The 27,714-nt window shown below is 41.4% G+C and overlaps 3 protein-coding genes and 1 long non-coding RNA gene across 6 annotated transcripts in view; 2 read left to right on the top strand and 2 right to left on the bottom strand.

Annotated features, from left to right (window-relative positions):
- The window catches only part of LOC124481695 (RNA-binding Raly-like protein), a 26,615-nt gene extending 24,136 nt beyond the window's left edge, over positions 1 to 2,479 (bottom strand). The window contains exon 1 of the mRNA XM_047041860.1: positions 918 to 2,479. The gene's annotated coding sequence lies outside the window, so the exon portion shown is untranslated. The remainder of the gene's footprint in view (positions 1 to 917) is intronic.
- The window catches only part of smad6a (SMAD family member 6a), a 12,272-nt gene extending 3,804 nt beyond the window's left edge, over positions 1 to 8,468 (top strand). For both annotated transcript variants that reach the window (XM_047041856.1, XM_047041857.1), the window contains one exon: positions 7,491 to 8,468. In XM_047041856.1, the coding sequence (XP_046897812.1) occupies positions 7,491 to 8,101 (611 nt within the window). In that variant the 3' untranslated portion in view covers positions 8,102 to 8,468. The remainder of the gene's footprint in view (positions 1 to 7,490) is intronic.
- Positions 8,469 to 12,379: 3,911 nt separating this feature from the next.
- LOC124482236 lies at positions 12,380 to 16,571 on the bottom strand. Its single transcript, XR_006957719.1, has 3 exons — positions 16,278 to 16,571; positions 13,391 to 13,520; positions 12,380 to 13,117 (listed from the first exon to the last, which is right to left on the bottom strand). It is a non-coding gene; the product is annotated as an uncharacterized LOC124482236 (long non-coding RNA).
- A 131-nt stretch (positions 16,572 to 16,702) lies between these two features.
- LOC124482231 (mothers against decapentaplegic homolog 3) lies at positions 16,703 to 27,355 on the top strand. Of its 2 annotated transcripts, XM_047042703.1 has the most exons (9): positions 16,703 to 17,142; positions 20,736 to 20,929; positions 21,167 to 21,301; positions 22,562 to 22,687; positions 23,647 to 23,865; positions 24,100 to 24,237; positions 24,331 to 24,475; positions 24,797 to 24,963; positions 25,934 to 27,355. In XM_047042703.1, exons 1-8 carry the CDS (start codon positions 16,940 to 16,942, stop codon positions 24,918 to 24,920), a joined length of 1,284 nt encoding a protein of 427 aa, XP_046898659.1. In that variant the 5' UTR covers positions 16,703 to 16,939; the 3' UTR covers positions 24,921 to 24,963; positions 25,934 to 27,355. The 2 variants fall into 2 exon arrangements, with proteins under 2 accessions (XP_046898659.1, XP_046898658.1); XM_047042702.1 differs by having other exon boundaries at positions 24,797 to 27,355.
- The last annotated feature ends 359 nt before the right edge of the window (positions 27,356 to 27,714 follow it).

Below are 27,714 nucleotides of genomic sequence, written 5' to 3' on the forward strand. Positions count from 1 at the left end.
GGTTTTGGGGAGTGGTGGGGTTGTACAAAAGCAGTCCCCTCTGGTTGAAACTTGAGCCCTGTTTGTTTACGCTGGGGGGTCCTTGTAGTGTTGAGAGAGACCACAGGCCCACTCGATCAAACTCGCCTTCTCTGCTTGTGGTGTGTTGAAAGACATCCTCAGTGCATGCATTGTTTGTTTATGGGAGACCCAAAAGACAAGAAACGACGCACATTGTTTGTTGCGGGTCGATTAGGTCCCATTACAATGTTCTCTACAGACTTTATACATTTATCATGAGTGTTGATGATTCATGCCATGTTTTCCAGATACGTTTAAGATATAGCTTTTATACAGAACTAGTAACCCAGAGTTCGGAAGAGAGAGCCACTCCCAATGTTGGGCAGGTAAAGTTTAAGTAGACAGATTAGTTTACCAGAGGTGGTGTGTGTGTGTGTGGTCCTCTGCTACTAGAATTGTGGAGCCCTGCAAATGGCACAATCTGGCATTGCCATTTTTATATACACGTTGTGTCCTTGATTCTTGTAGAAAAGTTGTTACTTGCACCGCAGCATACCCAGACAAAGCTGTGTCGTATGCATGTCTGTTAGACAGGAGGATCTGGCTTTTAAGATAAGGCAGCAACAAGATAAAAGCTAGATATTATAATCCACAGTCAAACAAAAATACTACAGTGTATAGCTTTTAAAATCATTTAGTCAAGGCAACTTTTGTGCAGTTTAAAGAACATTAACACTGAAAAAGATTTGGTGTTTGCTGCAAATACACATGTTTTTACCATATAAACAGCAGCATTATGCCATTTGTCATGCTAGACTTCTGAGGGTAGCCTTCCTTTTTGTTTCTTATTCTTTTGAAAAAAATAAAGCAACTATTTAGCTTTGAAAGGATAATGACAGGGTGTGGTCCTTACCTACCTTTAGCCTGTGTCCTTTTATCATTTGATCAGTTTACATTCCCCTCCAAATCACGGCAATCAACCTTTTTTTGGAAATGGAAATGTCAGCTGGAAACTCTTAGGAGGGCCCTGCTATCTCAGTCTAGACCTGTAACTCACAGTAAACACGGTGTCACTGGCCTGTTTGTCGTTAAGTTAACCCTCATGGGAAAGACGGGTTGTGTGTGTGTAAGAGACAGTCTGGAATTTCCATCTAACTAAGGATAGAGAGATAAGATCGGTCTTGAAAGACTCACATAGGGGTTTCACTGGGACATACTCTAAACACAAACCACTATCAACCACATCATCTGTGGAACTTCAGTTGAAAAGCTCACTCAAACTTTTTTCATTCAAGGTTGTGGCCAGCTGTAGGAAGGTCAGGGAAGATTGGCCAAAGTGTTCATTTGAAGCTCAAAGTGTACAAAGTATGCACACTTTCAACTGTGTTAAAGAAACTTTGACTACTTAAAAAATGTCTGAAAGATACCTAAAATCCCATTGTAATTAAGCCACATAATGTAAGACTGCAAGGAAAAACTTGAATAAACAAATCAAAAAATGAGTGCAGATGGCTCCATACTACTACATATTACAATTGCATAAGCAATACCCATCCTATCATGCTCTGTGGCATGTATACAAAGATGAGCAGGCCTAGTTGACCTCAATTCTTGATCAGGACATGTATTAAGGTCTGTAAGAAATACACCAGTAAATGGAAGTGAATCTGCTCTTGCCCAACACCTTACAATACTTTGTTCTTTGTTTTTATCTATTTATTTGACACCATATATTAGTTGCAGTGGATACTTGAGGTTAGGATAGGAGGCCACTTCTTATTTTCCCTCTGTAATAATTTTTTGGTGGCTTGTTTCTTTACTGTAAGCAGATCAAGTTATTGGCCAAACATTCTGCTCCCAAGTCCTGTCTGCACTCGGAGCGATGTCAACCCATGAATCGACCCTTTTGACTGAGGGGGTACAGCAGAGAAATGCTGGGAAGTAGGACAAGGCACCAGGTTGTGTGTGTGTGTGTGTGTGTGTGTTTGTGTGTGTGTGAAAGAGAGTGAGTGTGTGTGTGTGTGAAAGAGAGAAAGAGAGAGAGAGAGAGAGAGAGAGGGGAGAAGGAGCAAGAGAAGAGTGGATTGGACAGGGGATATGTGTTTGAAAAGAACACCAACAGTACATTAAAGAGGTAATGCAGTAACTACAGTAGAGAAACTTAAAAAAAAAACTCATAAAAAAGGTAAAAACATTGTAGCACTTAGTATTTGACTACACCTTTTGTAGTTTTTTTCTCAGCAGGTCCTCTTGTTGACCTGAAGTCATGGACTTTTTTCCTGGCATGTGTACAGTACTTGGTTTTTTGACTCAATGAGACACATTAGACTATGGAATTCAACATCAAGCACTGGCCCATTAAGCTCTTGCCATTTCCTCAAATATTTTCCATCATCTCATCTTATTTTTTTCACTTCAAGCTGAGCGTGAGTTTACATTTACATTTACATTTATTCATTTAGCAGACGCTTTTATCCAAAGCGACTTCCAAGAGAGAGCTTCACAAAGTGCATAGGTCACTGATAATAACAACAAGATAGCCCCACAGCATTGCGGGTAGTCAAAAACAAGAAGTACATATTGTGAACAACCAAAAAATAGTGCTAAAGGGAAGAAACCATAAGAGCATGTAGTTAAACAAGTTAAAATTACACAACATTAATCTCTAAGTGCAGGTGTACCTGTAGGAAAGCAATAAAAATAGGATTAACTAAAAAAAGAATACAACAGTTTAAATCAGCTACCACTAACCAACAAGAGCAACAGTCTAAGCAAGAGTCATTGTGAACCTTGAGGAAACTAGCGTTGGGTTCAGCAAACTGGAACAAGTGCGTCTTGAGCCTTCTCTTGAAGGTGGAGAGACAGTCAGTGTCTCTGATGGAGGTGGGGAGTTGATTCCACCACTGGGGTGCCAGGCAGGTGAGAGTTAGACATGGTTAACTCCTGTCTAGTACCTAGAGGCTCGAATCTAAGGTGGCCTGGCAGTTTCTCTTACTGAATAACTAGAAGTAAATGCTATTTCCTAATTTCTTATTGTTTGTATTGATCTAAGAAAATGGAACCAGTTTTACCATGGTTGAGTGTTGCCTCATTTCAGACTGCATACTTTTACGTCTTAATTTTAGTATGTTCTGCAGGCAGTATAAATAAAATGCATCCTTCAAAATGCAACAACACTACTTTGTCGAATCATTGTGTCCTAAACCAAAAAACAAAAATAGGTTCCTAACAATCTGCTGCTGTCTCCATGGTTAACACCCTTTCTGCTGTGCAGATAGTTGTGGGTCCGAATAGCTTGATAACTGGTTGGCATACTGCAATTACAAATTGTTTTGGCATCCTGTATCAGATGTACTATGTAACAGCACATGCTGAACGTTTGTGTGGCATGTCTTTCTGACCATAATGTATGACAGAGAAATACAGCTCACCGTAACAAGGTGAGAGGTGTGTGTGGTTTTATTGTCATTCAAATAACCTACTTGTTACCTATTACATTGTGTTGATTGCTTCAAATGAACCATTTGACAAAGACCAGTTGATGGTCACATTTATAAGGTGTTTCTTAAAAAAAGAACATTGTTCAGAGCTATGAAAAGCACAGCAATGTACACAAACCCCTCACTGTCCAGTGTCTACAGGCACTTAAGGTAAATGTAATCAGAATCGACAGTGATGAGTTTGCTAAGTGACCTTGCTAGACACAGACCACCATCCATGCCAGCGCTGGCTAAGGAAGTTGATAATTCGAGGAATTATGTGGTCACTGGACATTAAATGGAAGTCTTCTTTTGCCACGCTGTGTTGCTTTAACTTACTCAATTTGTATGTGTCTCACATCCCTTTCCTTTAATCACATATTGGTATGTTGTTGCTTAGTTTGTCTCTCTCTCTCTCCCTCTCTTAGAACTACTCTGGAATAGATGTAATCAATATGAGCAATTTATTACTTGCATGAAAGTATTCATACATGTATAAATGTGTCAACAAGTGTAATTGGCTGTTTTACGTAATTCATTAATCTCTTTCTGAAATCCTATGTGCTTTATGTTGGTTACCTAGATGACTACCCATCACTTCACTGACTAGTGTCTCATCTTAACATCATCACTTGGATTCAAAGCCTAAAATACAGTCAACCAAGCAAGTGTAGATTGGAAACGACTAATGTGTAGAGGCTTTAAACAACATTCTGCCTCACTCATGACAGTACCTTCAGAATATTTGCCAACTTGCAATTTGGTCTAATGGAATCTCGCCATGCTGTTGACCATAAAAAATATTTGCAAATGTTGACAGAGTACGGCAACACGAATTCTGGAAGTTGTCACGTGCATTTCCCAGGACTCTTAGGAGTTGGTTGGTTTGTTTGAACAAAGTGCTGTTTGCTTGGTTTGTGCTCAGAAGAGCACTTTGTATGTGTGTGTGTCTGAGGGGGTGTTTTCTTGAATGCCTGTGTGCACATTTGTGTGTGTTCGTCAAACGGTTTATTTGGCAAGTGTTGTGATGGATTTGAATCTTTCTGACAGAAAGAAAATCTTATACTCTGGACAGATCGATAGGTAGGGTGTAATTTGCAGATAGAGGACTCTCCACGACAATCCCCCTTTGGAGCATGATGTAAAAAGATATGTACAGCTTTCAGAGTAACTTACTGTGACATGAAGAGCTTTCAGTGAGCGTCATTCTTTAAAGTGATCAATTTGAAACCCCATACTCTTGGGAATTTACCACCTCAAACAGATACCTTCTAATTCAAAGAATGCTTTGGAGGAATACATTGGATGGTTGTTTATGATGATGAATTGTTTATTCTCAGGGAAAAAAGGGAATAAAGAAAGGTGTCCTTCCAGTGAATGGATTGCATACTTGACAGTTGTGCTCTTGAAAATGTCTGAGATATTGCAGTAAGTTGAGAGGAATTGACAGACCTCCAAACAGTTACACAAGTACACAATGCCCACTGGCAGACACATATTCCCAGGGCCACAGACAGGCAGTCAGTCAGCGCAGGGCTGCTGTGGTTTACTTTGCTGTGCAGTTTGGTGCATGTCTGAGTGATAACAGTCTCCTAATGGGAGAGATAGCTCAGACGCCAACCTAAATGTGGCCTTTTAGATGGAAGTTTTCCTATAATAATAGTAATAGTCTCAAACAACAGTGGCTCTCAGTACCACTGAGAGAGAAATGGACGGGAGAGGTACACTGTAGTTCAAGGCTATATGTCTTCTTGGGGGCTCTTTAGGGGGGTAACAAAACTTTAACAGGCAGATCTCTTAGTCTGCCTCCCCTCCTCATTTATCATAAATAACAGAAAGGTCTGGGATTTGTCCCATCTGTATTAGTGCCTTGATTCCCCCCCCCCCCCCCCCCCCCCCCCCCCCCCCACATACACACACACACACACATACATACACTCTTTCCCACTCCTCCTCTCTGTCAGCAACAGTGGAAGAGTCTAATAACTGGAGGAGAATTTAATCCTTGGCACAGGATAAGAGACACAGCTCTCTTTTTTCTCCCTCTTTCATTTCCATAATGTTTCCTTCTCCCACTTGTTTTGCTTCAATGGCTAAGGTTGGCAGGGTTTCTCACTCAAACAGACTTTTTACCATGTCTTCCTAGGTCTTTCTGTTTCACTCCATATCTCTCTTTCCCAACCCTCTCTTCTATACATGTTACCCCCTCTGTGCTGGCTGAGGGAAAAATAGACTTTTTACTCCTGTTATCAAAGTTAGGAATAGAGGAACAAAAATTAAGCCTTCAATTCTGAATTTTAAAATAAAATAAAAACAGTTTTTTGGGGTGGTTGAGTCTGTGGAGAGCCAGCAGGAATCTGTGTGTCGGAGTTCTGAACTTGAGTGCTTCCAACAAAGAGGGGCTGCAACTAGAACTTTGTGTTATTGATTCTAGACACCGTTAATTGTTCACCAGTGCATTCCTGTTTTGTTCCTAATTTTAGGCATTAAAGACCCTGTAAGGTGTGATTGAGTGATTCAACAATGATTTAGATACATTTATAGGGTTTGGGTTCGTAAATACATACAATCTCTTTACTCCTATCTTTCTTGTCAGTGTCTTGTATTCATTAAACTACAGTAGTTTTATTCATTAACGGAATACTATTTACAGCCTTATGTCCAGGAGCAAGCACATCTACAGAGTGACATTGACAATGTCACACACAACCTTTTTGCTATAGTCTTGGTGAATAAAGTCCATTGGACTGGGATTTTTCTCCCATAGTGTCATATTTTGTAGTTTCTCTTAGACATGTTTGTGCAGCGTTACTACAGGGAAGTGGAGCCTGTAAAAACATCCAAATGGTGTATGTCTGAGCTCGCTAGCCAAGTATCCCACTCTGTGCTTTCGTACAGGAAGGAAAAAACAGTCCAGACTAGGAGCTGCCAGCCTGGAATTCACTAATGACTCATGTATGTCTGAGAGAAGAAGTACGCTTTTGACCTGGGACTAGGGATGCTGGACTTGAGGATGTCAAGTGTGGATCATCAGTTCCCACACAGGACCCCCATTTGTGTTATTGAGCTAAATGCTATTGCACTTTGTGTCAAGTTTGTGTATGTCTCTGTAGCTCCCCATATACCTACACATATGCTAAACTCTTATCTTCCCCACTCTTATCCACAAGATCAACTCAAAATTTACCTGAAAGCAGGATGTTAATATGGAAAGAGCAGCCATTTGGGCCTCAGACCGAGAGGGAGGGGGGGGGGGGGCTGATGGACAGCAGTATAAAAGAAATGGGACCACAGACACATAGGACTTGAAATCCTCTGTGTCAATAGAGTCTCTGGAGCAAAATAATGGCATCACTCTGTGTGGGAGTTAATGCGAGCTGATAGCACGAGGGCTGAAGGGTCAGGGGTTTGCAGGCTTGTGCTAGGTTGTCTGGGAGCTGAATGCTGTATACCCCCTCCCCCACCACTACCAAGTTTCTTTCTTTCTCATTTTCCCTCTCTTTTCCACTCTGCCGTTAGATAAAGGGATGAAGGAGGTGTGGTGATGGGGGGAGTAAAGGGGTAGTCCGTGCTGGCTCACCAATCTGGAATGTAGGGTGGGGGGTGGGGTGTTATTATCCTGACATGATGGTTTTCTGACAGCTTCAGGTTTTTTTTTGCACTGATCTGGTCGTGTTCTCCGTCTACAAAGAAAGACAGTCTTTCTAACGGGGCTCACAAACTTAGTTACACTTCAGCACTTATTCATATGAATGCATATTCTTTCAGTCTGTGTGGACAAAATAGATCTGTTTGGGGGAAGTTCTTAACCTGGTTAACATTTTCATTGTTTTCATGTAGCTAGACGCAGGACAGGAACTTCCCTACTCTCTGTACTTTCTCCAGACTTTAATTCACATCAACCAAGTTTGTTGATACAAAAACGGCTGTTTAGAACAATAACCCTCTCTCTCTCTCTCTCTCTCTCTCTCTCTCTCTCTCTCTCTCTCTCTTTCTCTCTCTCTCTCACAGACACCGGTACCTCCCTTGACTCTTCGACCTCTGACAGCCAGCGCTTCCACTGGTGCAGCGTGGCCTACTGGGAGCAACGGACCCGTGTGGGCCGTCTGTACCCTGCCCATGACTCCTCCCTCAGCATCTTCTATGACCTACCTCAAGGCACGGGCCTCTGCCTGGGCCAGCTCAATGGCAATTCTTACCATGACAACAATCACCGAAGCCGTAGTCACGGCAGCAGTGGCGACAGCAGCAGGGGCAGTTGTGTCCAGCGGACACGCAGCAAGATCGGCTATGGCATCGTCCTGAGCCAGGAGCCGGATGGCGTGTGGGTGTACAACCGCAGCCAGCACCCTGTGTTTGCTCACTCACCCACACTGGACCTACCTAGCTCCAGAGGTCTTATGGTGAAGAGGGTGATGCCAGGCTTCTCCCTCAAAGTATTTGATTATGAGAGGTCCAGCTGGATCCTGAAGCACGGCATAGAACCGGAGCTCCAGGAAGGGCCCTACGACCCGCTCAGTGTCCGAATTAGCTTTGCAAAGGGCTGGGGCCCCTGCTATTCCAGACAGTTTATCACCTCCTGCCCCTGCTGGCTGGAGGTGTTACTCAGCAAACATAGATAGCGCACAATCATATGGACATTGACACAGGCACACACTTATACACCCACATGCACAGCCAAACCGTACATACACCCATACACTTACTCATACAGGCTCTCACACACAGTAAATACACACTTATGAAAGAACACATGTACACACATATATATAGATACACAGACAACTGTGCTCTTGTGCACACCAGCTCAATCAGATCTGACTCCCAGACAGCTATCTCAACCACTATCCCAAATATAATCTACCTAGATTTAATATAAAGTTTTATATATTATATGAAATATATTATGCTTGTAAATACTGAGTAATTTTTTCAATGTAATTATTTATGTATTAATGTGTATATAGACTAAATAAAAAGGATTATGCACTTTGGATTCTATATATGCATTATAGAGTTTCATAAGTCATGAAGTCATGTCAAAGGAAAGTATGTGTACTGCAAAAATAAGAACCTTTTTTCAGATTTTGTCAATTCCTTGCAAAAACAATGCCATTTGCACATTGACAATAAAGTATGCATATAATGTTATTTGTTAAGCATAGGTTTTGTGGTTTACATACACAATTTATAAGAACATCCTTACAGTTTGTGCTTCATTTATTTATTCAGAATCTTAAGTTTAGCACTGAAGATTTCTCATTGTTAAACGTCTGTGAAATTAGAACTCACTATAAATATTCTTCAATGAAAATTATCGTTGTTCCACTGCTTCAAGGTCAAAGCCTTTTACATTATTTGGCTTCTTCAAGTTAGTTTTGGTGACCACTGAGGAACATTTTTACTTTTAATTTGAGACAAATCAATGTTTTTTTAAGTTATTTAAGCTCTTAGCTAGTAAACGCAGATATGCCGACATCTTACTTTTTAATCCGTTTCTGTCCAAATAGTGGAATTAAAGAGAACAACCCAGTGATTCGGGTCTGATACCATTGGAAACAAACTGCACATTGTTATGATTGTGGTGAGAAACACATAGCTGAGAGATTACACAACAAACCACCATGAGTACATGGGCTCAAAACCGGCTCCTAAAAGAGAAAATTCTGTGCTTTGAGCACCGTATTTAAGAAGGTTCTCATATTCGGGGAGAGATTAAAAGCCATAAAAGTTGAATGGAATAGCAATATAAGCATCCAGTGGACAAGAAGTTATGGCTTTGGGGTAAAGACATGTCTGCTTTTTGCAGTCTCTAAAGGTGAGACATTTTGTGTGTGGGAGGGGGGGGGGTCCGTTTTCACTGCAATTTCGGCGGCCTGCTGAGAGTTGTAATTAGATTTAGTTTGAAAAGTAAATGACTTGATTATAGTCACAGTGGCTGTGAGAAAAATTAAACAGAGCCACGTTACTCAGACATAAAAAATACTTTCCCATGTTGTTTTGCCTTTAATTTTGGTTAGCAGTATTATTATTATTCATATTGAATTTCAGGTGGTTACTGAACATGGCAAATTCTCCACAGAATCGTAAACGTTCTGTGATTTCACATATAATGACAATGGCGTTTCCACTGTCTGCTTTACAGCTTGACATGATGGAAGCAGTAAATAAACTTAAATGAGGGAGAATGCATGCCGTTGAGTTTAGAACAGTACATTACATGTCTGCCTTTCACGGCTTAGAATTGAGAAAAACACCAGTAAGAAAGCCCAGGGTTTTCCCATTGTGCAACACCTCAAAATTCCCTACGTACAAAATATTTCTTTTACCATTCTCTTTCCAAGCCAAACATGTCGGTCCTGTGGTTAGCATATCTGAGGGAGATTTAGGGGTTTGGTAGAGATGTGTGGTAATGAGAGGGGAGTGGGCTCTGGAAATCCACCATCTTGTTCTCAATCTTGTTATGCATCTCCGACCTTGTTTTGTTTAGTAAAAATTTAAAGAAAAGAGAAGCACATGACAGCAACGTTGGGATTCCTTAGATAGGAGCTTCTTGGGACTTCCAAAGGCACAGTGTGTTGAACATCGGCTGAGCTCTGACTGAAGTGGCTTTACAAACCTTGCAAAACCTCCTCTCCTACAAGGTTTTTTCCCCTTGTATCCAGATTCAACTTGTATAACCATACTACATAATTATATTCATTTAGGGTAGTAGTTTGTAAGCCCTTTTCTTTTAGGAACCCAATATCAGTCCGACTTTTCTTTAGGATCTGTAATGTTGTCTATTTAGTGACTCTAAATTGATGCAGGAAAGGCTGTCATCTCACTCTAGTTTCCAAACTTCCACATTGTTTTGGCTGAGGCTAATGCTTTTCTGCTACACACGCTAAAATGTTTTTAAATCTCCTTGTACTGGGAAGAAGACTCATACTTCCTGTCTACCTTCCCAGTCTCCATCTCGTCCGTCAGATGGACTTCCTGCAAAGATGAGGGATAGTGTTTCCACTACTATAAGTAATTACTATGTGTAATTTCAGATAACTCAGATCTAAAAATGAAAACAGCCACAGCCACTTTTAAAATTGCAATAGGAGGTATTGAGCAATACAATGGAAATACAATAATACAATGAAAAGAAACAGTGATATTAGGGAAATGTTTGTATAGGAAAGTGGAGACATGCTAGAAGTGTTGCACAGTAAAAGAGGGGAAGAAAGAAGAAAAGAAGAAGCAACTGTGTTGACTTCTGGGATGTCAGTACTGTATCTGAGAAATAGATATGGAGCGATGGAGTGCAGTAGTGCAATCCCCCTCCCTTTCCTCCTCCTTCCCCCTCTCCTTTCCTCCCTGAGGGCCTGGGATGTTCTCTGCAGTTCTAAAGCAGCACTGGCGGCAGGCAGGCAGGCAGCCAGACGGTCTGGCTCCACTGGCTGGCTGGCTGGTTGGCTGCCTGGCCATCGACACACAGCCAGACATTCTGTCATGGGCTTTGCTTTCACTGGCCTCAGCCAAAAAAGCTTGCCCTGAGAAAGAGCGCACATACACACATGCACATACACACACATATACAAACATGTACCATATGTGTACACAAACAGAGAGGAACACACACCTCTGTGAATGCACACACATGCACACACACATACATTGCCCTCAATCTCTAAACCTGATCCTGAACACAGGAGATCACTCTCTTCTGCCTGTCCACACAGAACTAATTAATGCGGGAAAGGTAAGAAGGCCTGACAAAAGACAATGGATTCAGGACTCAAAACTACATAACATGAGGATGGTCACGATAAAGACGGGATACGTGCTGAATGTTAGAATTTGTAAGATTAAAGACACTGGAAGGAAACAATAGTAATGTTTTATGTTGATGAATATGTAGATGTTATCAGAGTTGGTTACAAGATTGATTACTCTCTCTCACACACGCACACGCACATGGACACAAATGGCAGTGCTCATTGCACGCACACACTCAAATACATATACAGAAGAACACTCACACGCTGCCCACCCTCCCCTTCTTCAGTAGGACATCGCTTCATAGATGTAACAGGAGATTCAGGGGCATGTCTTCCCAAAATGGCTCCCCTTTCCTCTCACTCACTTGGCAGCATTTAGGTAGTGCTGTTTGTGCCTTGTCAAAGTCTACCAAATGATTATGCATAGCTGAAAAGTGTGAATAAGATTTCTCCAAGAGTTGTTTCTTTGAATTTAGCATCAGCCCACTACATTTAAAATATCAGCATATCATAAAAAACATATATTTCCTTTACTTAAATATCTATACTTGTATTACACATAATGTGTAACTTCACAAAAATAACCAAGGCATGTAGAAGGACAGTCTTTGGTGTTTGAATATGTGATCAGCTATGGTCGTTCCATATTAAGACTCAGACAAACCTTCTACTGCCACCTTGTGGCTTAAACTATAACTATGCCAAATCATCTTGTCTCCTGGGTATCTCTCCCTCTCTATAAATTGTGTTCCCTGGCTGCACATACACTGGGGTGGAAATCCACATAAATTGATTTAATAACCGTCATATTTTATACCCCAGTCCTTCTACCCTTGCTAACATTAACATGTTGATTCCAGTTTCAATAGGAACTGTGTTTACATTCCACTACCCCTGGAATCATCTTTAATGAAGCCTATACAGAGGACCTCAGAATAAGTCACTGCTTTAGGATAAAGTCTGTGTACTGTGGATGTTATTAGCATCCTAATGTTAAATAGCTCACATCTGGGCCAGAATTGGTTTTACCACAATGTTCCCACAATAACCCAACTCGCAACTTCCCGAGTGAGAGCTGTTAAAAAGATAAGCTTTTACACACTTCATCTCAAAATCTTTCTTAAAGGTTACATTTTATTCCATGAAGAACCAATTTTTCATCCAAAAAGTAATAACAGGGATTTGTTGATAACACATTGTGGAAACATTTAACGACAACATTAACAGCCTATGGAATATGATCATGATAACAGCAACAATAACAATGTTCTTCTCTCTCATTTTGCAAGTAGGGGAATACAATAGTAGCCCAAGGATATTATTTGCATATCAACTACAGAGATTTAATGGGCTGTGACCAAATGCTGGATTGTCTGTGCATAAAATATCTTAAATTGGCATGTCTAGATCATATAAATGCAAATGAAAGACAAGAACAGCAATTATGTTCATGGTTTGAGTATATTTCACAGTGTAGGTGAAGGTGGAGTGTTTTTGGTCAATATTATGCTCAACATAAACTACTTCTACATCTATAATGTAATCGTCATCAACTACTTGTAATTGAATGACAATGAACCCTAGGCTTACCAGGTATAGTTGAAGAGCAGAAAAATATATTCATTTTGCTTTGAAGTTTTTCAGTGTCATGCATATGTTCTCTTAATGTAAGTAGACTGACACCTTTTTCATCATTAAATATTTCATGCTTCTGGTAGCATTGCAATCTAATCAAAACATTGTATTGAAATAATGTTGTAGAGGTGGTTGCAGTGACAAGGTTTCGCCACGTGAAGGCACCACATAACTATCCTTCTGCAGCATTTCTTAACACTGACGCTCAAAACAGGATCATTGAGAATCCACTCTTTCAACCGGATATGCTATCTGTAAAACAAATAATTTGAAAACCTATTGACGGTATCAGGTTAGACTAAATGGTATGGAAACTTTATGAGACTATTTTCCAGCCATTATATTAAAACAATGTGTAACAGCAAAGGGCACAATTAGGTTATCGCTCTAATTAAATTGTTGCTTTTTATTTAATTCATACATCATCACAATTGGCCTCATACTTTCCCCCTTAAAATATGTAGTACAATTATTGTGTGTCATAAACACACCGTTTAATCTCAACATTTACGTTTTTGAACCAACCTTAATGAGTATGGAAACATCCAAGTCATGACTCATCATCTTGCTGTTAGTCATGAGTAGCCAGAGAATGACAGAAGGACATCATACTGAGTTCACAGTTATCCAGTCTGCAGTTCTGTATACTTTATGCCTAAAAACAGGAAGCAGTAATTCAGTGTGAGTCATTAAGGAGATAGCATGGTTGTGAGAGGATGATCAGCATGACTATACACACTCCTACTGAAGCTGGGAGAACCCAGATGTGACTCAAAGTAATCAACTCGCTGTATTTCTCCCCATTTGACCTCATACATTTGTAAATGTATGAGGTCTGACTAAAGTGAACTTTGTATCACCCAGAAATCACACCAGTACAAAGGAACAGTCACTTCAGCAGACTTTGCTTAGCTGAGTGGGCCCTCATCATGTCTGACACATTGCAGTTTGAGAGAACACAAACATGTCACATTGTGCCAGTGTGGCGATTTGTCAAGAGTGACAATGCCCTAACAGAACGGTTCACCGGTCTAAATTGTGTGACAAAAATACAAATCGTGAAAAAATGAATACAGTCTTCTGTATTACTTTGAATGGTGCTATTCAGGACTGTATGTTTAAGCATGTTCTATATTGAGTGCTGTTATCCTCTTTTTGCTCCCAACAAAGACAAATAGTTTGTCTCCTGTTATCTTATCCATTCCCAAAAAGAAAATAACTCTTCCTGTTGTTAGTGTGGCAATTAGTACTAGCTTGCGCAAAAAGTAGGGTTTCCAATGATTTGTTATCCAGGAAGTATGACCTGACAAGTTCCCTACTAAAGTTGTCAAATACCACTGCCCAAAGAAATAGGGGTTGGACTTTCAGTACACTATGTGCTTTCTCTGACTGGGAGCTGTCAGGGCAGCTGAGATTGATGGCTCTCATAGTATTGCCAAGGAGATTCGTGAAAATATTACCAAACAGCGGCTGTCAACAGTTTGGTTATTAAATGTATTGAAATTTAACCATTGGTGTCTATCAGGTAAATTCGAAAACACACAGACACATTTATTCACACACACATAGCAAGGGTCAGCTTTTACTCTGCCACTGACTTCAGCATAGTTTATTAGACTGAGCTAATTGTCATTTGTTCTGAGTACACAATTCCAATTGTATTTCATGTAAACAGATGGGTTTCAGTGGAGTAGATTTGTGATATTAAGTATTATTATTATTACATGAGCTGGGACACGAAGCAAGTGCTGTAGATCATGTTGTGTTGTCTCTAGCTACAGCCACAGTAACTTCATGGGTACAAATTACGAATGTATCAGTTTTGCGTGAGCTTAATTTAGTCTACAAGTTATTCAGATGATATTAAACAAGAAGATCAAGCCTGAGAGTGTGGTTTTTTCTACTTTATATTAAACAAGAAGATTCATTCAACAAACTTATTAGATAATACTGTTAAAGAGACCAACTTTCAAATTCTAATTGACAAAATTACATGTGAATGCATTCTTTGCTCAGACTATTTGTTACTCATGAATTAAATAAAAATGAGACTGAGACTGCAACTCAGCTGGAGACCACCTCTTTGAAAAAATGTTTGTTATACTTCTCGTCTGCAAGAATAAAAGGTGGAAACTGTCAAAGCTCCCAGCTGATGTAAAAATATACATTGCTGTCTTACTGAAATAGATTAAAGGGAAAGGAACTGTCATGCTGAAAGACTGCTATATTTTTAGTTTAAGTTGTGCAGTGTGCAAAGGATGAATAGTGAACACTGGTCAATATGCCAGTGTGCGTACAGGGACCAAAGTAACTGTGGGTTGAAGTTACTATTGTAGGATGCTAACTGTCAACTGGTGGATGGATCAAAGGTTTGTGCTGCTTGGGGGATACAGATTTACAGTCCCTTCTATCCTTTGAAAAGTTCAGACAAAAAAGAAAGAGATTGAAATACAGTAGCTACAATTATTCTGTTAACTTGACCATGTGGACGGCAGCAAGCTACATATTTTCATGCCGCTCAATGGATATTATTTTACACCTATGAACATTTACTAATGACATTTCTCCATTTTCAATTGAATTCAAGATCCCTTCCAACTGGACAAACGGTGATGTGCAATGAAAGAGTTTACTACTTTTTCAAGTGTTTGCAAAAAGGGCACTCAAGATTCGAAACCGTCCGCAGTGAATAAATCCTTTTGAAGTCCAGGAACAAAGGCACTCACAGGCATCAAACTACAGGCCTGCCATCCCTTTCTGTTTGAGGATATCAGCTGTGCTACAGTACTCCTACATCTAGGGTTCGTGCACTCAGGTCTCTCTGCCCCCCCTGCCTGTGTGCCAAAGTATGTAACATTTGCCACATAGCATTATTCATTACGTGAGGTGCCTCGATGTTAGTCCAAAACTTTATGTATCCGTGTTTGTGCATGCAAAACTGTCTGTGTGTGTGTGGGCTCAGCAGCTGAATGTACATCTTGCCTGTGCTATGAGTCTAATGATTGCCAGTTCCCCATTGCACCCTGTTTGGAGTTTGTTGAGACAACATTTACTGGAAAGTTCTCTAGACTCTTAGAACAGGCATGTCAACAACTTACAGTTGAAAAACAGTTAGACTATTGCTTTGTTGAAGTCAGTAGGCAAAAATGATCTATCATTTATCCAATAATAGTATGTTATTGCATGAAATGTTTTGCATAAAGCTTTAATTTCAGACTGTTTTGTAACAAGCTTGTTTGTGTCCTAACACCAGTAAACAACCTTACACCAGCTCTGAGACAAATGCAGTAAACTCAATGTTAGGGAGTGAGGTGATATTATTATTACTTTATAACTTTCCATCGACCATTACGTTTACAAAATGCACTGTTTTCATTCAATAATATGATGAAAGACGCTTAATATAGCCTACCCCCAAAATGTGTAGTAGCCTACAGTGTGCCTTGCAGAGACAGCAGATTTTTACCAGCTGCTCAGTCTGTGGGCTTTCACAGTTCTTCTCGGTCTGAATTGGTTCCTACCTCGCGAGGGTATTTGCATTTGAGGCAGACTTTTTGAAGACTTCGGGCTTATCCCTTATGCGGCGGATGACTCTGAATTGGGAAAAACTTTCTTGACAAATCATCAAACAACGTCCTTGACAACACATATTTAAATAAATAACTATAAACTATTGTAATAGTTTGTTGTAAAAAAAACTAAACCAAAAAATCCAAAAGGATCAATCGTGTTGAACTGTGTCGTGCGCTAACTATAAGAAAGCAAATGACACTTCAGACAGAGCTATTTTTGTCCGCGGAGTGTTACTGAATCCATTACTGTTAGACAATGCACACTTCTCACACACGCACACACACGCACTACTCACGTTTAACTCGAACGAACTAGACAGTGCGCCGAAATTTAAACAATCAAACTTTAAATGTCTGAGTTTATCTGCGTGTTTATAGAGCTGCGCGTTCTTTCTAATTTCTCTCTCTGTAATCTGCCACTTGGTTTGTTTTTTCAAGAGGATTTCTGTGTATATTTGCAAACCTAAGGACTTGTTACTGATAGGACTTTACTGTAATCAAAATGTCAATTTTGCCTTTCACTCCCCCCATTGTGAAAAGGCTTTTGGGTTGGAAAAAGGCAGAACAAAATGGTCAGGATGAAAAGTGGTGTGAGAAAGCAGTGAAGAGTCTGGTAAAGAAATTGAAGAAAACGGGCCAACTGGATGAATTGGAGAAAGCCATCACTACTCAGAATATCAACACGAAATGCATCACCATACCGAGGTAATGTCTTCGAATAGGCTACTATGCCATACCATCAGTGCTAGCACCGCTCGTTACGCATATTTTTTGCATTAAATGTTTTACAAATGTGCTGTGTCAGGGTGGTTAGTATGTGCACATTTAACATAGTTATGGTCCGTTGGTCCCCTGTTTATATAGTTTCCTGGTTGTCAATCCTAGAAAACTACTAGCTCGCAAATCCAAGTTTTCTTTTGAGCACATTAGTTTCGCATGGGTCGTACATTGAGCATGCGATTATCTGGATTGCTTGATACAGAATATTGGGGTCGCTCTGCATTCGCTAGTGCAGTGCACAGCATTTCAAAACACAAATGGAGTCGAAGTTATATAACTTGGCCTTAATCTGGGGCGGTCTCTGGTATAGTAGTTGTATGCGTGGGCAGACAGTGATCGGATTGTTCATTATCACTATGGTGTGCATCCAAATCAATCATTGTCAGATTTTCAAATGGTAGTCCTCTGTCTTGCTGCATCCGACAGATTATATTACAAATGTAGCCGAACAAAAGAGGTTACTTGAGCCAAATGCAATTTCTGTAAATTTCCTGCATGATATAGCAAATCTAGCAGTCATAACTGGGTGTAGCTCAGTGGTAGAGCACTCTACTGCTGATCAAGAAGTCATGGGTTCGAATCCCTCTTGAATGTCGCTTTGGAATAAAGTGTCTGCTCTATGCGGGATAGTTTTATTAAATAGACAGGTTGATAGCCTACGTGCTATGCAGTCAAAAGCAGGCAATCAACACAAAGTCAATGATGACATGAATTTAGTAAGTACTGTAGTAACATGTTTGCTAGTAGCCACCACCGCGGTTTCCTCTGTGTGGAAGTGCCCCCAACACATCAAATGCTTCTCTAACCATCAGTGCCCCTAACTGATGCTGCTGTAGCGAAGCAGGACACTGGCCTTTGAAATGTAGAAGTATTGGTGTTGCATCAGCAGAAACAGTCTTCAACATATCCTGCTCTCACCCTACCCCACAGCCCCTACTCCTAAACCTAGCGGGCCTATCATAACTAACTAGGGGCACTCCATCCCCCATGATCAAACTTTCTCTTTTTCCCATCCTTCCTTTACCCATCCCTTCTTTCTGCCTTTGCTCTCTTCTCCCTATTTCTTGGATAGGCCTTTGAGAAGGTGTGAAGGTCCTGGCTTGGTGCCAGGGCCCTATTGTCTGTCTTGTCCACACACGTCTTCTGGATGTAGCGTGGAAAGAAGATACAGAAGGAAAATACAGAGAGATAGAGAGATAGAGATACATTGAGATGAAACAGGAAAGTTGTATGTAAGGAAATAAACAAAGAGGATTTGGAAATGTGGAGTTTGAGGAAGAGAAAGAAGCAAAGACTCACTGCAAGTGAAATAGTTAAAGTAGTCATTTGCCTACAGCAGTGTCTGAGGTTTCCTGGTTTGGCAGCAGCTCTGGTTAGTCTGGGCAGCACATGAAGAGACACGGGAGCTGATAAGAGTGATAAAGCTGCTTTGTTTTCTCACCGCAGACAAGTGGAGAGAACAACAGTAAGAGCACATCAATGAAAGTCTGTGTGTGTGCTTGTGTCTAGGAGATAGCAGGTGGAATTCTTGACACAGTCAGACACATATGGGTTCGCAAGCATGTGCAACACCCTGTCTCTCCCTGACACGCTTCAGCGTGATGAATGAGCAAACCCGTTTTTGTAACCGTGGGTGCGCCCTCTTTGGCTCCATGTACTACCACACACACTGTAATGATGGAGACCACCACCCAAACACAGTGGTTCCTATTCCAAGGTGTCTCGTTTGAACAGATTGTGTATTTATCCATTTGTCTGGAGGCACGCAGACACATCTGAGTACCCTGCATCAGTCTCAGTGTACACAGTCACAACAGCCATACAGTGCATCTCAAGCTCTGAGTCACCCCAGACAGTATTGTTTGTCCTTCAGTGATGTGATCCACACTGCGTCTGTCTGTCGCAGCTCAAAAGGAGCAGGCTGGTGAACTGCAGTCATTGTTTGATTATCTGGATAGAAAAGGAGATACTGCACCGTCTGATGTACATTGATGTAATCTATTGTACGTGTGTGTGTGCATGCGTGTGTGTGTGACAGGAAAAGTGTGAAAGAAAGAAAAACACTCCAGTGTGTGTGGAATGTAAAGTTTTGGCAGATGGAGACAGTAGCAAGACACTGCCTGTCTCTCTATGTTGTCGTCACCGTGTGTGCGTTTAAGAGTGACTCACTCTGACTCACAGAAAGGGCATGCTCAAGTGACAGTGTGGATGGTACAGTTTCTGCAGACAGAGGCCCGAGACAGTAACTAAACATAACTCTACCAGCCTGTCCATCTCCAGCGTTGAAGCTCCAGTGCGTACCATCGCCCTGGGAACTCATTCCTTCATGTTTAGATGTAACCTCAGTACGTGTGCATGTAAGGCGCGGCCAGTCCCACCAAAGGAATGTGCTGCGCTGCCAAGTAGCATACTATGGAGGCCTCAGGGAAGGTGTGGGTTGTTTGGTTCCAAAGGTGGAAGAGTTAGATTAGAGAGCACCTTGCCACAGCCTATCCCGTCTGCGGGGGAAAACGCACGCGCACACCCACACACACACCTGTACACATTTTGTACATCCCTCAGATAACAAGCCTGCCTTTGTGATCCTCTGGCCCCCACTACTGTTGCTGTTACCACAAATGTATCATCTATGAGGTCATGCTAGAAAGTTATCATAAACATTAAAGTTTGGCCCTGGTTAGACCATTAGTCAGCTTTCGTACTTTTTGTCTTTGCCTCCCCCCTCCCCCCTCCATATTGAAGGGGGTCGTGTGTCTGCCCTGGATTCCTGGAGGCCTTGCCCCGGGCAGCCATGCTGGATGAACCCAGATGGCCTTCTCCATTCCTCATACATGCGTAAGAGCACACACTCTAGAAGCATGTCTCTCATGAAAATGCATGCACAGACACTCATTCATCACACACAATACACACAGACCTCATCAGAGTGAAGCCCACGGGGGCATGTAGGTTCAGACTGTCCTCGTGTCCTCCCCTCGCCCTAACATAGAACACCCGCTGCTTTAAATACTCATGAAGCGTCTTGGAAGAGACTGGTGATTGTCTGGGTCCAGAGTAGCATAGAGCAGTCAATAGGGCTGGTCTAAGACAGGTTTGGTGATGTTTCATCCAGCCACGTTTTCTATCCATCTTGTTTGTAGATCTTTCTCCAACAATGGACTCATTGGAGCCCATGCACAGCAGTTGAATCTGATGTTGTTTGAACTTGTTTGTGTAAAACCCTAAAACGCCACATCTCCTCAGGGGACGGCTAACTAGAGAGTAGAAGAGCTTGACAGTTGTCCCACCCCATTTCGAGATAGCTAGATGAAAATGAGAAAACATGTGGAAAGCTGCTGCCAGTGTCTATTTGGAATATCAGGTTGATTCAGGGCAGATCGCTACAATGAGATAATTAGGCTCGTCTTCATGTCCTCGGGTGACTCCCCTTGTATTAGTCAGCCACAGGGCTACATCTTGTTGCTGTTCCTATCCAATGGTTACCCATGTGTCCTTTCTCTCATTCCCCTGTTCTCCAGGTCTCTGGACGGCCGTCTCCAGGTGTCCCACAGGAAGGGGCTGCCCCACGTCATCTACTGCCGCCTGTGGCGCTGGCCAGACTTGCAGTCCCACCACGAGCTGCGGGCGGTGGAGCTCTGTGAGTACGCGTTCCACATGAAGAAGGACGAGGTGTGTGTCAACCCCTACCACTACCAGCGAGTGGAGACACCAGGTAACGGCTACGTGTCATCTCTCACCATCATCCCCTCTTGTGTGTCGGTGGGCAGGCACATGATGTCCCACAGGAATCATACAAGTTCATGCATGCCATCCACCAAAAGGCGAGATTCTAGCTTGCTATTTACATGTTACTTCATTATAATGAATTGCCATTGTTGTGAGTGTCTTAATGGACAGGGCAAGTAAACAAGATACTGGTGTGTGTGCGTGCATGTGTATCTCCCTGCAGTACTGCCTCCAGTGCTTGTGCCCCGACACTTGGAGATCCCAAATGAGTACCCACCATTGGACGACTACAGCCACTCCATCCCAGAGAATACTAACTTTCCTGCCGGCATCGAGCCCCAAAGCAACTACATACCAGGTGAGATAGTCTGGCGAAAATATTTTCTTTGTTTGGGTAACAATAGAATGTTCCAGAAGGAGAGGTTTTTAAGAATTTTCCACGGGTTTTCTCCTCATAAATTGAGAAACTGTCGTCACATAGTTAGGAGATATCAAAGCAGACGAAAGTACATTAGAGAAACTACCTTACAGCAGGAGAGACCAAACACAGATGAGTTCAAAGTGGGGTCACTTGAGAGAAGTTTCCTGGTTTTTGATACTGGTCTCGCACAGGCAATAAAAGTCATAATGTAAGATAAAATGAAAAGCTTGTACCAGGCTCACACTGGACAAGACAAACTCTTAAAATCTTGTTACTTTGTATACTGTACTGTGACTGAAGAATACGAGAATAAATGATTTTGTGATACAGTCTGCCAGAAGCTCTCAGGAGTTAGCATTACCTTTGTTTTTGACTAAGCTGTGTCTGGAAAATTGTCTACACACACTGTGCAGTTTATTAGGGTCTTTCTGGCCTCAGGGATTGCAATCCAAAGTTTACCCATCTCATCTCTTGATTGACTCATACTGAGGTTGGAGCTGAGCCAATGCAAACACGCACTGTCCCGAGAAAGTGGGCTAGTGCTGCCTGGCATTAGGTGTCTGTGCTGTCCTGCTGGCTTTAGATCCAGCTTGTGAAAAGCAGAGGTGCCCTCGCACTAGCAACCACACACAAGCAGCTAATGCTGTTAGACCTGCCCCTGCTTGTGTATACAGTTAAGCTTGAACAGTATACATACTGTAGACCAAAAGTAGACAGATTTCATGCCCAGTTGGTTATGGTTTTTAAATACAACTTTTAAGTACAGAAGTACTTTGTTCCTTAAGGACATGGAAAACCTTTATTCCAAGTCAGTCTTCCCAGTTTCAGTCCAGGCCAGATTTCTCTGCCAAATAAGTTATTCTTAATATTTTAATATACTATGGTTTTCAACGATTTTGCAACCTATGACCTTTGAAAGGGGTGTGTTTATCAACCAAATGATTACAAATAGAAGTGAAATGCTCCAGAGCCAGATCAGGGTCAGAGAAGCTGGTGACAGAATACAGCTCAGATGATGTAAAGTAATGTAAACGTATTGCATTTTAAAATTAGTTTATGTGCATAATATTAGTTGGAGTATGTAAAAAAGGGTAACTGTTAGATTGGAACAGCAACATCTTCTCTATAAACTGATGTTTTGTGTCTTTGTGAACGTGCATGTTTATGTTCATTTGTATATGTGTGTGTGTGTTTTAGAGACACCACCGCCAGGCTATCTCAGTGAGGATGGGGAGACCAGTGATCATCAGATGAACCACAGCATGGACACAGGCTCCCCCAACCTGTCACCTAATCCTGTCTCCCCCACACACAGCAACCTTGGTAAATCATGTGTGATTGTATGGGTTTGTGTGTGAGTACACAAAATGGAGAAAGAGACAATTAATGGCTGCAAAAGTGTGTATTATGCCTGTATGTGCGACAGGAGCACCAACCAAACAGATGGGTGTTCCACCCCAGCCGTCCTATGGGAGTGTGCTTCCGTACTGTAACAGAAGAATCTCTGTGATGAAAGATGGTCTTTGTCTCTCCTCCCGTGTGAACTGCTTCCATGCTAGGACACCAGTGAGCTCAATACAACATCAATAATAACATCCTCTCTTCTTATAATGGAACGGAAAACCACTGGGGGGTTGAGCCGTCAAGCTACAGGTGAAATAACAAATGAACTTTTCACATAGCCCTGGCCCAGTTTGGGGAAAACGTACTTCCAAGATTTGACACCAATGCTGAGATCGCCAAGAGTAGTGGTAAACCAGGGTACACATGGTGTGATACCAGGAAGTCTCTGGCCTTCCTTGTACCTGTTGAGTTTTCCACACTTCTGGTTTGTGTTTTGGGGAAATGATGTGTTTAGCTCATATGTGTTGTCTGCATTTTCTTTTGTTCCCCACACTTCTGTTTCTAATTTCTCCTTAATAAACGTATTTTCCTTTGTCCGTCTTCCCAGCTTTTCTTCTTCTTTGCAATTTGTCCTCAATTTTTTGTCTTGTCTTATTCGAATACAAAGGGACATTAATAATCTTCGGTTGTCTATGTATTTTCGTTAATCATTATTTTTTGCTTTTCTACATCTTCATAAATTACATTCCTTTGCTTGTTCTACACGTCTTTTCCCTCCTTCAAATCACTCCTTTTAAAATGTAAACAGAATATAATTATATATTATATTCTAATAAAATAAAAAAAACTGCATTAGAAGGACAATTTGGATTTTACAAAACACAATGTAAAACCAGTACAGTTAAATGAAGTTTATTTGCCTCCTTTTCCCTCTGCAGACCTGCAGCCTGCAGCCGTGACGTACTGTGAGCCGGCCTTCTGGTGCTCCATCTCCTACTACGAGCTCAACCAGCGTGTGGGAGAGACCTTCCACGCCTCTCAGCCCTCCATGACAGTGGATGGCTTCACAGACCCATCCAACTCAGAGCGTTTCTGCCTCGGCCTGTTATCTAACGTCAACCGCAATGCCGCTGTGGAACTCACACGCCGTCACATTGGTAACTACATTAGCCGTTGTACCACCGTCAGGTTAATATGCTGTTCTCTGTCACATTCAGAATGATTTTCCTTGCCACACATTGTTACTTTTGTAAGTCATTGTATGTATGTAATTGCACGCCACTGTGATGGGTGTGTAACCTGGCAAGATGTATCCAAGATTGACAATGCATTTACGATGTAAACAAAGTTGTTGGTTTGTTGTCTGATGTTGTTTTCCATGGTCCCTCCAGGCAGGGGTGTGCGTTTGTACTACATCGGAGGAGAGGTTTTTGCAGAGTGTCTCAGCGACAGTGCAATATTTGTCCAGAGTCCCAACTGTAACCAGCGCTACGGCTGGCATCCCGCTACCGTCTGCAAGATCCCACCTGGTACGGATGTGTGTACCCACATGTCATTGAATGCTTGTCTTGTGGTCTTACTCGTTGATGGTTGCCTAATTGTCATGTGATGGCTTTCCTCAGGTTGCAACCTGAAGATTTTCAACAACCAGGAGTTTGCAGCTCTCTTGGCCCAATCGGTCAACCAGGGTTTCGAGGCTGTCTACCAGCTGACCCGCATGTGCACCATACGCATGAGCTTCGTCAAGGGCTGGGGAGCAGAGTACAGGTAACAACATTTAGCCAGATGTTTACTTTAATTCCTGTTGATCTGATTGTTTTTTTTTTTTTAAACCACTTTGGTGGGAGAGACCTGGGGCCATGGTGTCAATCAATTTCTGTGTTACACATGTAATACATATCCCACAACTTCTTCACGAGAACTCTCTTTGCTATACCTGTTTCCTTTTCCTACATTCCTTATGAAACAAATGTGCAGCTGTGGGTACAGTCAAAACCTCTACCCAGCCCAGCTCAGTGATACTGACAGGCACGTCAGCAATGAGAGGGGTTGTGCAAGCCTGTCACTCTCTCTTATTCTCTCTTGTAGGAGACAGACGGTGACCAGCACCCCTTGCTGGATAGAGCTGCACCTCAACGGGCCCCTGCAGTGGCTGGACAAGGTGCTCACACAGATGGGCTCCCCCAGCATCTGCTGCTCAAGCGTGTCGTAAAAGCCCAGCCCTTCCTCTGAACCCCACATCACAGCATCCATCAGTAAGCCAATACACAAACTAGGACACCCGTTCATGCCCCCCCGTCCCCGTCCCTCACACACACAACTCATCGTTATTGCTAGGCCCTTTTTAATACGCTGGTGGTGAAAAGGGGTAAGTGCATTAAACAGTACCATTGAAGTATTGTTCCCATAATGTGTCCATATTTGTTATGTGTTTTATGTACAAAAAACACTTTTTTTACATCTAGTGCCAAACTTGCAATAGCGTGTGTGGTCGAATTTCTTTTCAAGTACATTCTAGAATGTGTTTTTGAAGATTATTTTTCTGTCTTTCCTTAAACTCTCGTTGTAGGACGTAATGAATAATGTAGAGGTTCCGAAAAATTTACAGATGGCATGGTTGTTTAGCACACACAAAATTACATGTGAAACACACTTAAAAGGTGTGAATCTATTCAAAATGTCCATATTTGAGGTTGGTTATAAATGTCTCCTCTGTAGTGCACGAGGGAAATGTATGTATGTCCTTTAAGCACCTGTTTTATATTCCTACTGAAATTTGAATGGATCTTTGTCACAAGAATGCTCTTATTCCCTCCCTAGAAGTCCCTTTTTTAATCAGTGTAAAGAAAACTTTATGAAAGTATAGAGATCGTTTAATGTGCAAGGAAATAAGTGGTTCAGCTGCAACAATACAGTACAAACATACTTTCCACATGGTCTGCAGGTAACAATTTACACAAACACAGACAGAAAAGAAAAACTGAAAACACAAGCAACACAACATCATGATACGTCACAGAATCTCCCCTCTAAACACATGAAAGGTTCTATTGCATCTTGCCGTCTGATGATCCCAACCAAAACATTCTCTAAACAAGTTACCCCACATTTCAGTAAATTTGGACACAGAATCCTTCAGTTTAGCTAGCATAACCTTGTATGTATGTACAGTATGTATGTATGTAAATCCAGTTCCTATAACTAGGTATGCTTGTATGTTTCCAGTTCCTTAGTATAATCCTGACTGCGTTAAGGAAACCTGCAAGGACTAATCCAAACTGTGGCATAAATTCAGCTGGTAGAACAGATTTGTCTCCCGGAAAGCAGAATTTTGCCGAGCTTGGCAGCTGATCCAGCTTCTCAAACCACTCGGGTCCAACACGGGGAAAACAATGGGAGAGTCCCACATCAGATGTAGAAAAGTATGCAGAGAACTCTTACATTTCCTGGACTCATTGCCTTGAATTAGACCAAGCTTTTTAAATCTGACTGGAGTCCAATAATATCAAATAATTTCTGTAACTAATAGCCTACATCACATCTTTATATCTCTTACTGGCCAATTCATGTTAAGGACAGTTTTCTTGTTAAAGCTCAATGTTGAGCTCCTTTCGCCATATTATCCTCAAATTCAATGTTTTACCATACAGAGCATGTGTTGCCATTTTATCAAATACAGAGGATAAAGGTAACCTTTAAAAATCAACGTGATTGGTGGTATTTCCCCCTTGATGGTAAGTCCCCTTTATCAATAAAAAAATATTTAATTTACCCCTGATAAGAGTTAAACACTCCATTCCCAAATAGTTCAGCAATTGTGGCTAAACCCTTAGTGTGCCATACCCTCCAACATTATCACTCATGAAGCGCCCTCCAAATTATCCCCCAAGTCCCCTGAAGTAGCATATACTGTACTGGGTGCCGAGTCTTAGTTGGTTCGTCACCAGTACTTTGGGCGGATTCTCTCAATCCCTCAGAACAGAGAAGTCTGTCAGTGTTTGGCCAAATCCATCTTGTTGGAAACAGCCCAGCCCTCCAGATCATTCCTCTGATCCTAGTTGATTAGGACTTGTGGATTTGAACCTTGGTCCAGATGTCTCTCAAAACAGGGTATGATTTGTAAGTGTATTACGGTTCATCCACATGGAAATGTTGCTTTGCTGTAAGTGATTTTAGAATCTGTGTTTATGAATGACAAAATGAACAAGGGGAAACACAAATGTAGGTCTGTAATGACTTCCCAGTGATTATGATGGTTATACATTGAAACACTTGTTGCTCAGTTACACCGTAATTCCTAGTCAGTTGTTATCATTGTAAGTTTATAACTTGTTAAACTCCAGTGAATGCAAGAGAATATAGTGAATGTTTTTGTTTTATTGCCATGTGTCCAAGTGAATCCATCATCACACTGTAATAATAATCTCTCTTATATAGCTAGACTAAGAATGTCATAAACTCCAATTCAGTGCCAAATGGAAGAAAAGCAAAGCTCTGATCTGAATATGTTGGTGCTAGCAGATGTAGCAGAGAATTATTGGGCCACGTCACACAATTACATCATTCCTCTAAAATGACAATACAAATGTTGATAATTATGGCACCTCAGCAGCCAGCTTAGTTGACAAAGTGAACTTTCCACACAAAGAAAAATAAAGGCCTGTTTGTAAACAATGCATACAATTATGCAATTTGAGGCTAGTCTAAAAGCCTGTACAGACTGCAGTTTTGTATTTGCATATGGTATTTTCAAAACCGTTTACCAATTTCCTACATTTTATGTTTTCAGATCAATTCATTCATTTGTTTGATAGTATCTAGTGAAGCAAAAAGTATTGTTCCTCTGCCTTGCTACTGAAGCAGGTATAAATCATTAACGTGTAATTTACAGAAGTTTAGACTTTGTGACTATTGTGACCTCCCCAATTTACATCCACATTTAACAGAGCCAGATGTTTAACTATTCATTAGCATAGACCATGGCAGTGCACAAGCATGCTCATTCT

This window comes from Hypomesus transpacificus, chromosome 19, assembly GCF_021917145.1.
Source record: "Hypomesus transpacificus isolate Combined female chromosome 19, fHypTra1, whole genome shotgun sequence".
In the NCBI taxonomy this organism is placed as follows: Eukaryota; Metazoa; Chordata; class Actinopteri; order Osmeriformes; family Osmeridae; genus Hypomesus; species Hypomesus transpacificus.

Bases quoted from the DNA above. Each gene is read 5' to 3' on its own strand.
- LOC124482231 (XM_047042702.1), top strand. From the start codon at position 16,940: ATGTCAATTTTGCCTTTCACTCCCCCCATTGTGAAAAGGCTTTTGGGT. The intron at 20,930-21,166 runs GTAACGGCTACG...ATCTCCCTGCAG, and splicing joins CCAGCGAGTGGAGACACCAG to TACTGCCTCCAGTGCTTGTG. The intron at 22,688-23,646 runs GTAAATCATGTG...TTCCCTCTGCAG, and splicing joins CCCCACACACAGCAACCTTG to ACCTGCAGCCTGCAGCCGTG.